This window comes from Anarrhichthys ocellatus, unplaced genomic scaffold (genome assembly GCF_004355925.1).
Source record: "Anarrhichthys ocellatus isolate YVR2014 unplaced genomic scaffold, GSC_Weel_1.0 scaffold3, whole genome shotgun sequence".
Taxonomy (NCBI): domain Eukaryota; kingdom Metazoa; phylum Chordata; class Actinopteri; order Perciformes; family Anarhichadidae; genus Anarrhichthys; species Anarrhichthys ocellatus.
The window spans coordinates 11,198,628-11,208,889 of NW_022280033.1; the positions used below are offsets into that span (position 1 = coordinate 11,198,628).

At 41.0% G+C, this 10,262-nt stretch overlaps 2 protein-coding genes across 4 annotated transcripts in view; both read left to right on the forward strand.

The window, feature by feature from the left end:
• The first annotated feature begins 22 nt into the window (after positions 1-22).
• LOC116379867 (protein scribble homolog) lies at positions 23-4,131 on the forward strand. Its single transcript, XM_031841838.1, has 4 exons — positions 23-2,323; positions 2,756-3,031; positions 3,177-3,275; positions 3,515-4,131. The coding sequence occupies exons 1-4, from the start codon at positions 2,129-2,131 to the stop codon at positions 3,659-3,661; spliced, it is 717 nt and encodes a 238-aa protein (XP_031697698.1). The 5' UTR covers positions 23-2,128; the 3' UTR covers positions 3,662-4,131.
• Positions 4,132-8,269: 4,138 nt separating this feature from the next.
• Positions 8,270-10,262, forward strand: part of mlip (muscular LMNA-interacting protein) — a 27,368-nt gene continuing 25,375 nt past the window's right edge. For all 3 annotated transcript variants that reach the window (XM_031841740.1, XM_031841747.1, XM_031841755.1), the window contains exon 1: positions 8,270-8,438. In XM_031841740.1, coding sequence (XP_031697600.1) covers positions 8,409-8,438 — 30 coding nt within the window. In that variant the 5' untranslated portion in view covers positions 8,270-8,408. The remainder of the gene's footprint in view (positions 8,439-10,262) is intronic.

The following is a 10,262-nucleotide window of genomic DNA, read 5'->3' on the forward strand; positions in this document are numbered from 1 at the left end:
CTTTTGGTGTGGCCTTTCTAATTATCCATATCTAAAAATAATATATTAAAACTTAAACTGACTTGCTTTGAGGCAACGAACCAGATATTCCACTTCCTGACCCCTCCATTGCTTGTTTTGTCTGCCCAGCAGTGCATGATATTTCTGTAATGCTCTGCCAGCATGTGCCATATTTGACTTGTTCACCCTGCACATGCTGCATGTTGTATTGACGCTGGCATGCTTTAAGTATATCAGAGAATTGATGTATATATGTATATTTTAATGTTCACGGCAAGTGCACCTTTATTTGAATCTCATTGTACATTTTTGATTAATTGCGTGAAGATGAGTACTATTTTCCCAGTGAATTACCTGTTGAGTCAAAAACATAAAAAAACAACGGGTAATTCACTGGAAAGTCTGTGTTAGTGGTGTTAGTGGTGTTACTGGTGTTCAGTTTCAGGTGCTGAACTGTTTGTAATAAGAAATGTAGTGAAGCTTAGGATGGACTCCCACTATTCTCAAGTGGAGGCTTCTTCAGTGAGACGACAATGCATTTCAAGCATGGCATCAACCTTCACTCTCTTTCTTTGCCTTCTGCTCAAGATGCATCAGAAAACAAATTTTGGCAATAAGGCAGAGAAAGAGACAAACAAATGAGATCTTTCCACCCTGACTGCTCTCGCTTTATAAAACGATTGCACCAGTGAGCATAGTGCAATTACACTTTGCAGTAATCACTGTTTTGGTGCCCCCTGGTGCACGACATAAGCATGAATTATGAATAGTAGAACAGGATTTTATTAATGTGGCTTAACTACATTGATTATCAGCTGTTCCACTGGAAAGCATGATATTCCTCCAAGGATTGGCATTGTGCTGCTCTTAGTTTAAGTCCTGCCTTGACAAACGGCCATGCATTCAAGATGAGGGACATGGTTTCATCAAACTTCTTCCCCACTGATCCATCACTGTCGCTACTTATTTCCCTCAAGATTTTACTTAAAAATTAAACTTTCAGCATCGGCTGGTGTCTTCTGACTATCTCCAGGAGTGTAGAAAGCCTCATATTAACCCGTCCCTCAGGACCAGCAGCCAAAACGTGGCCATTCCAGGCTTCAGCTGGTTGGCAAACAAAGAGTGTCAGCAGGCAAGACCTCAACTGTTCCCGGCCGGTGACAGTGTGTGTGGCCACATAAACACTGACATGACCAGCGCAGAGAAGGAAGCAGAGGGAATTGAGCAACCCGAGGAGGTCTGTTTTCAAGTTTAGGTATCTTACACAGTTCATGTTGTTTATCTTGATTTCTCTTGATGTGGGGATGCACATTTTTTATCAGCCACGTCTTCCACTGCAGCTGTTCATCAACTGTAATTCTGCTGCAGATTTCCCACTTAATCTAGATGAATTATTATTACATGTCAACCCTTTCTGAGAAGATGCTTGTTTAACTACTTGTTTCATCCTTTTATCAGTCTGTCATTTTGCTAATGGCTTGTGAGTGAATTTAAATATCGGCCTCCACGGATGCATCTCGCAGACTGACGAGGACAAAAGCGTTGAATTATTTCTAATCACCAGGATGGTGCAGGCCAGCTGCCGGAGAGCGATGCCTCACCGCGACGGTTTCGCCATCAGAGAGGTGAAAACAAAGAGGGAAGGAAGTTACAGCGTCACAGAGCTCTTAATGCGGGGACCGGTCTACATGGAGACCCTGCCACCAACGTAAAGATCTCCCCCACAACCGGGCATCTGAAGCATTTGGTGACAGAGCGGACCCCTCCTCAGGAATCATTCGTCTCCCATGTGCCATTAAGAGTAACTGAACGCCGTCTCTTTCTTTAATGTCTAATCATTCTCTGTGAGGTTGCACTAGATGCTGCTGGAAATTGATTGATTGTGGCAAAGTATTATTATTGCAAATCTAATTTTTTTTTTGTTTGTGTTGCTCCACTCAGGCTTAAGTTTTAAATATATTTATTAGTTACAGATCAAAGTGTCTGGCCAGAGTGGTAGTTTGGGAATCAGCATTGCTGGTGGGAGGGGCTCTCTGCCTTACAATGACCATGATGAGGTAAGTGCTGGTGCAGAAGAGCCGGCAGGGCTCAATCCCTTGCAACATGTTTGCCTGTTTTGTTAAAGATAATGAGAAGCAGCAGCCTTGAGCAACTGAAGTACACATTCTACTTTACCAACAGGGAGTGCTTTGAGCACAATGTTATTACACGTGTCCCTCAGGCTAACATGTCTATTTCCTTTCAGGGCATTTATATTTCCAGAGTAAATGGAGGGGGGGCATCAGAAAAGGCAGGGGTCCATGTTGGAGATAGATTGCTGGAGGTAGGCTGGGAGTGATTTTTCTCTGTTCATAATCTCCTGTTCACTAACTGTTAAATATTCAACCCAGCGTGTGAAATGTTGTTGACTGAATGGAAATCACTAAGCACTTTAAATTGGCTGCAAGAATGTCATTATGAAACCTACTTCCTGCTGATGTTCCTCTTGTGACCAATGGAGGGCAGCACAAGACCAGCAGAGGACACTCTGCTGGGACTCCCCTCACGAATTAAGCCAATATGAGGCAGCAGCCAAATTGAAAACAAGTGAATCAAAATGCAAAATCAATCTTTAGAGTCACACTTTGGTAGGTTAGCCGATTTAGAGTCTGTAGTGGTAATAAACATGCTATTTTCAGACAACTAAGAGTGTGACTTAGCCCCGCATCTCTGACTCCTGACCCCTGAAAGTGTAATGTGACCATGGTGCTTCCAGGTCAATGGCCTCAATATGCAGGCAGCGACCCACCATGAGGCAGTCAGCGCCCTCAGGAATGCTGGGAGCTGCATTAAGATGAAAGTACTCAGAGAAAAGCTGCTACCCCGAAAGGTGTGTGACCCAGATGAGCCTCAGGATCCTCGGGAAGTGACGCAGCGACAGCCATGCAGGCAGGACGGCGGAGGCCAGAGAGACAAACAGCCCAAGATGGAGAGCACAGAGGACCGTTTGTCCAAGGAGATTGAGGCAGTTGTCTGCAACGGCAATGGCATTGTGGGTGGTTTGCTCAAATCACAGCACAAATGGAATAACATTTTTCAAATGTCACTATTGTTTTACGATGTGCCTCAAGCCATATGTGGATTACACCCTCAAAATAAGTCTTTCTTTTACACTTCTTTGTCTTTTGGCGTTTCAGTCTGATTTGGGGAGCCAGTTGAACAGGACCTTCTTTAAGATGAAGGTGCAGGCCTTGATGAGAAATGATTCACTTCAAGGGGGGAAGCACACAATGACAGTAAGCAGATTTCATCCCTCAGTAGCATATACCACCTACGATATCATTTTACACTGAAATCAATTCATTTTAGCAATCCCCGAGACCTCCAAAATCCAAAGAATCCTGCAAAGATAAACATTAGAGATTTTCATGACATGATTATTCTGACATTTCAGCATGTAAGGACATTGTATCACATGAAAACGTACTTATTTTCCTTCCCACTCCTGTTCCCTTCTGTGGCAATCATCTGACAGATCCCGCGGATCATCCTCACTCATCCCTCTACCTCAGATGAAGATGTGGAGCTCTTGACACAGATCCCCAGCAGAGAGGCGCTACATGAGTCTGACATTCCTGACAGACACGTAAACTGTTTCGACAGCGCTTTCTACCCACCTTGACCACAGCGTAGAGGTACATACATGAAGGACACAGACTGTTATTCCCCAGCTCTTTTCTTTTTCCTTCATGTTACTCTGGTGGATTAGTGTAAAACAACCTTTTATGCTTTTTGTCTTCATGAATCAATTGCTGCTAATAGTATTTAGTAAGATTGAATCCATTTGCAATAATGGCCTTTATTTTTATTACTAAAACCAGAGTTTTGCCTGTGCAACTACATAGAACAGAGACTGTAAAGCATGAACTGACTGCTCTCTAATGTCCAAATGAATTCATAATAATATATAGAGTCAATTTAACTATGGACACTGCTGGCTACCTCCACTTCACACCGTTGTGCTAAATAGTGTCTCCGCCAATGACAATGTGACGCCCTTAAACTTTTTATTGTCTTCACCAAGATAAAACGCTCCATGGCTGAACAGAGTCCACAGGAAATGTGCGTACTGCAGAGTCCTGATTAAGACTGAACACACCTTCTGTATGAGCAAAATTGTGAATTGTGAATTGCTCTGTTTTCTGAAAACATTTTGATTGTCAATATCTGCCTTGTATTATTTTACACTTTTACATTCTCACAGTCACAACAGTTGAGTGTTCATTGTTCACTTTCTCAATAAAGTGCACAAATATTGTTCCAAGAGGTTTGTCTTTTTTCTTTGAGCTGTAGAACAAACAAACCCATGCATGCTGACCTTTATACTGGCATGAACACCTGCATAGTGTTCAGCAATTCAGTAAAAGAGCTCTGCAAACACACGCACTTTGATTAGTTTCTGTTTTGTCAGAAAGGTGATAGTTTAGATATTTTGAGGTTGTAATTTGCTGTGGTGTCGGGCTGGATTGCCTCATTTTGCACAAGTGTTGCTGTTTGTTGTGTACACCTACTGTACGTTTGCTGTTGGCCACATACACACTGACATGACTAGGACTTGTTTCATCAGTGATGCTCTCCAGTGATGACTGGAGACCTGGGTGATAATAATCTGGGGACACAACTTGTTGAAAAGTGCATCCAGTGTGCGAGATTCCATCCAGAGTCAATTACTGGCTGGTCCTGCTCATATTGTGATAAAGTCTTCGTCTCAAGAGGCCTTCATGGATCCATCTGAGGACGAGCGCGGATTTGTATTACAGTCATATAACTGGGATGGGACCATTGGTTTTGTAAGAGAATTGAACCATGTAACATACATGCTAAAATGTTTATTCCATATTGATTCATAAGAAATTTTGAGTCAATTTATTGATTGTAAATGATGACAGTTTAATAGTTTTAGTGTTGTAAATGTGTCAGAGTCACATACGTTTTGACAACTCGATAACTTAAAGCAACACTATGCAACTTTAGAAGAAGCTATAACAGTGTAAGTTGTAAGTTGAATTTGTAAGAAAAAAAACCAACAGACAGACAAACATCCTCTTGCTCAGCTTAACATACTCGGTGGTTTTAGATGAACCCACAGCCTTTCTTGATCTGGTATGATCAGTAGCTTCTGATACATATATTCTGATGCATTTAAAGAGTTCTTTCAACCACAAAAAGTGTATGGAATAAATGGACAACTAGTTTACTAATACAGTAGTAACCCGCCAAGGAGCACCTCATTAACTAAATATTGTATTTTTGTTTGTGAGGTTATGTGAAAAAAGTGTTTAATGACAAATGCAAAACACATCACTTACTCCTCAAACCTTTTCTCTTATATTGTTAAATCCGAAAACATCATGACAGCAGCATTTCCAATTAACTCATGGAGTATATATTAGACTAGTTAGCCAGCTAGGTAGTGTTGAGAACATCTGCCAGAGACATGTATCATTTCAGGCAGCAACATTGAGTTGCTGGCTATAAATGACAATGGTCGCAGCTTTACTTGGTCTTGTATGACAAGCAGTCCATGATGGCTATAATGTATAAAATTGAAGTTGCCAATATGACCGATGACTATGAGCCGGGACGTCCCCCATACAGTATTAGGCTAAATTGTTTCGTTCCATAGGGGATTTCCTCATCAAGTGTGTTATTTGCCGCTCACGTCACAGGTGAGATCCCCTGTCATCCAAAACACCGGCCCACTTTGCGCATCGTTGAGTAAATGCGCCAATTCCTGCAACAAAAAACAAAACGTTTTGAAAATGTCAGTTGTGCAGTCTTTATTAACCTGCCATCAAACAGCACCATTAATTACATTTATATAGTCAGACGTATAGTTTGCATGTTACTTTTTTTTTTATAAGCTATAGCTATAAGTAAGAGAAAAAGAGAGACAGGGACTGAATATAGTCAGCGTTTCCCATTAATCACCAAGACTCTAGCAGCCCCGCCAACATCTATTTCTTTCTGCAACAGTTGCATAATGAACTGAAAATATTTTTGCACTTCTCAGCGGGTGGGCTCGCTGGCCCTCTACTTATTTCCTCTGCAGTGGTCGGCTCTTGTTCGGCTGTGAAAGCGGCTCGTGGCTCAGTCCTTGTCAGCTTTACAGCACCCATCCCCTACGCCCCTTCGCTGCTGCTCAGGGGCGTGAACTTGGTGCTTGCTGTGCCTTCTCTCCCTGCGGCGAGACCCCCCAGCTCCTTGCCCTACTGTTTACCGGTGTAGACTGTCCTCTGTGCTCCATCTGCGGCTATGTTGGGAATCTACCAGACCTGGATTGACCTGAAGTAAAAGTACAAAGTATTGTCATCGGTACTTGAAGCTACTGTGAGGAGCTTTTAACTGGTTACAAAACGGTCTCAATTTAGAACCGATGCCTTTATATGAACTTTATGAGTGAACAAGACCATAAGCAAGAAGATTATTTCTATATAATTCATTTTCTAATGCTTGTTATTAGTGCCACGGGGTCGGATTCTGCGCGAAATCAGATGAATTGATGCAGGTTTACCAGGAGCTCCTTCAGCTCAGACTCCAGCGGGGCTTCCGGCAGCAACCAGCCCGCCGCAGTGAGGAGGGAAGGGAGGAAGAGGAGACCCAGGACTGAGCACAGCAGACTGGCAGACCCTGCTGCAGTAAAATAAGAGGTTTTCTAATGGGACAGGGAAACACTACCAATTTGGTCCACTGGGACTGCCAATATCAACACAAAAATAAAGGTTCTATGTAGCAGCTTCAATCCAACATAGTCTCACAAAATCCTGTGGAAAACTGATAAAGCAAAATGTAACAGGTGTTGCATAATTAAATTTTATCTTATATTATCGTGGACATGTGAGGACAATTATTTAGTGGCCAACCATATCGTTTTGAATGTCAGTCTCGTCATATTGCCCAACCCAAGGTCACTTTTCACAAACTTGTATTTAATTTGTTTTATTTCTCTATGTGGGGGTTTCTTTTAATAGGTGACATTTACCTCATTACATTTTGATAAATACTGCACATTTGGACTCTAGCAGTTAAACCAAACAATTCAGTATTAAGCTTAAACTCATTAAAACAGTAGATTGCCAAGAGGCTTATCTCTGCTGGTGTGAACTAATTGCTAAATATAGTATTCCAGTATCGAAAAATGTCCTTGGAGCTAAACGTATTAGCTTTTAGCTCCAAAGTGTCACATGTTACATGCCAGAAAGCAAAGCCAACTGATACTGGATATTAATCGGGGGGGGGGGGGGGGCTATAATTTAAGGCTATAATTTAATATTTGCTGCTATCAAAGGCGTTTACATATTTACATTTCAGGCACTTGTCAGATGCTTTTCATCACGAGCCCCTCACAATACTAACTCATAAAACTCCAGGGAGTTTACAACACCAGAGGTAAACTAGAGAGGACCAGGCGCCGGTGTAGGTGTAAAGCTTAGTCGTATTGTAATTTCTTTCTGCGTGCGGCTGCCACAGTGAGACAGAGGCACAGGAGACAGCAGGGTGGAAATAGACAAGAACAGCTGTGACAGGAATGAAGAATGTAGTGTACTTAAAGGATTAGCATCCACTCCAGAGGTCTGCTTTCACTCACTGATAAGGGAGCAGAGAAGTCGATGCAGATTCAAACAAGCAAGAAAATGAATTTGTTTCAAGCACCCCGATAAGTCATTATTAGAAACATGCTGAGATATATTTGTCACGTCAGTCTGTTGGCTGGCAGAGGTTCATGGTATCTGGAGTCTGAATGAACAGCTTATATTGCTCATGAATTCAAAAATAATGTTCTTTATTAATAAATCAGACATGCTTGTTTCATGAATGTTTGATATGATGTTATGATGTATGGCAACACATATTTTCTTTGAAGGTTTTTCTCATTTCCCGATCAATGCAATCACCTCCACCTCTCTTATTTATGATCTGAGCTCAGTCAGCCAAGATATATGTCATGTTTTCAGCCATATGTCAGTCACTTTGTAGCAGTATATAATATATGAAGGCCCCTTGCCTTGGAGGAATACACAACTTTTGTAATGTTCAGGGATCGGAGACTAAAAGTGTTACAATCGAACAATAAATCTTTCCATGGAACCAGAGCTGTGTTTGTTTGTAGCTCTAAGTGTAGACATTTCTTCTGGTGCCCAGCAGGCTGACTGCTGTCTGCAAGCTATTTGTGGCTATTATGTGTCTATAAAAGGAAATCTGCAGGGCGCTACACACACCAACACTAATACACTTTGAACTTTGTGAGTCGGGCTGAAAAGTGTGCGTCTTGCTTTCCGTATGTGCTTTGATCATCATCTTAAGTCTTGAGATATTTCCTGAATCGTGGATGCACAACACTTCTGGATGGAGAGGCATTTGAAGCAGAAATGGACAGTTTGAATAACAGTGAGGGGAAGGTAAGAGGGTTTGGAAATACATGTATTTCTTTTGAAAATGTGCACCAGATAAAAAGCCTGTGAGGCTGAAGTAATATAACCGTCCTTTCTTTCCGATTCCTGAGCTTTGTAGTTACAATGGTTCTGGCTTTAAAGTTGTTAGATGAATTTTACCTCAAAGCTAAATCCTACTGGAAAACGAAACCAGCTAAATAATTTGGTTTTAATCCATCAGCACTATTAGCCCCCCATTGCGCCCTCTACCACCCGCTGCCACCTTCCAGGCTTTCACACATAAACATATAGACGCAGTATTCAGATGCTGCTATTTGATCCTCTTATTTCCTGTAGGATAAATAACAGTTGCCAAACTGCTTTCGGGTGAATTTAAAAGAACAGAAAAGTCACAAGAATGATTGTAAATTAATCTTATCAGTGTTAATATGTTGTTTAATCACACTGGTATTTTCTCCCTTAATATGCTGCTTTTGAAAATGACGTGCATTGTTGTTGTAGTTCTTGTCCTTGTGTGTGTGACTGGGAATGAAAGCATTTGTTTATAATCTGAGGGAGATAACCCAATGTGCTCAGTAGCAGCTGGCAGTGGGCTATATTTGCACGCCCTATCTACTCTGGAGGGAGGGGTAGTGTGTTTGCCTGTAATTGAACTCTTTACTTAGTGACACACCCAACTGTTTATGCTTTTACTGTGGCACACCGTGAACCGCTCAGATATGTATTTTAACATAAGTGGAGCACAGCGGTTTTTGATTTAAATCAGCAATTATGTCCTCCTTTAAAAAGGAATAGCTTACATGCTCAATGTGGCACTGAACTTAGCATCATTAAGGGCAAACAAATTAGTGAATATGAAATTGTAGAGCACTGCTTAAAGTTGGACTTATGTTAGGAAGCATTGGAGAAGGAATAACATCCTTTGCATTCATTTACTAGTATGTTTCCTTTACGTATATTTGTCACTTTCTGGTTGCTAACTGTTTATGGATGTCTGTTTTTCTAAAGGTCCCCACATTGGGTGGTCTGCTTCAAAAAAATGATTTAGTGTTGCTTGTATTCGCTCTTTGGGACGCGTCAGACATGCCACATGAAATAACTGTGTGAGTGAGAGCACAGTGAGGTGACATGTAGCCCGTGTGAGCCAGTGGTGGTTGGAAATGTGATCTGTGAGGACGGCATGACCCCAGCAACACTCAACGCAATCAACATTTAAGAGGGCTCTGATGGGCAAGGAGGAAATGCTGGCTTTGACCTTTCACAGTGTAAATTTACTCTGCTTTGACTACAGAGGACATGCAAACAAGGAGGTTGCATAAGAGCATGAAAACATAAATAAGTTTATAAGATGGCACATGATTAGTTTAGCTGAGGCATTTGTTCTCTTTATTTATTTATAGCTGATGTTAGATACCTTGGCCCTCAGACGTGTAAACGAACCTGCTCAAGCTCATGAACTAGGTGTCATGACAAGAACATGGGTGGCATGGTGTTAAGGAAAGTGGTAGAAGAAGTACTCGTCAGTCATATGACAATGTACAAATACTCCATTACAAGTAAATATTAAAAATAAAAATACTCATTGTACAGGCAGAATGACCCATTTCGGTATTAAATGATTATTATATAAGGCTGCAAATGGTAAATATGGTGCAAATTCCAACTATTTCACATGCTATTGAGTATTTAAATCTATATCTATTATGTTTGTTTTTTAAACTCATCATAAATATTATCTGGTTAAGTAAAGTGTGTGTGTGTGTATGTGTATGTATATATATATATATATATATATATATATATATATATATATATATATATATATATATA

What these genes read in the sequence shown, in the direction of transcription:
- LOC116379867 (XM_031841838.1), top strand. Translation starts at nt 2,129, where the DNA reads ATGAGAAGCAGCAGCCTTGAGCAACTGAAGTACACATTCTACTTTACC. An exon ending in TTGGAGATAGATTGCTGGAG is followed by an intron (nt 2,324 to 2,755) that starts GTAGGCTGGGAG and finishes TGGTGCTTCCAG; the next exon opens with GTCAATGGCCTCAATATGCA. An exon ending in TCTGCAACGGCAATGGCATT is followed by an intron (nt 3,032 to 3,176) that starts GTGGGTGGTTTG and finishes TTGGCGTTTCAG; the next exon opens with TCTGATTTGGGGAGCCAGTT.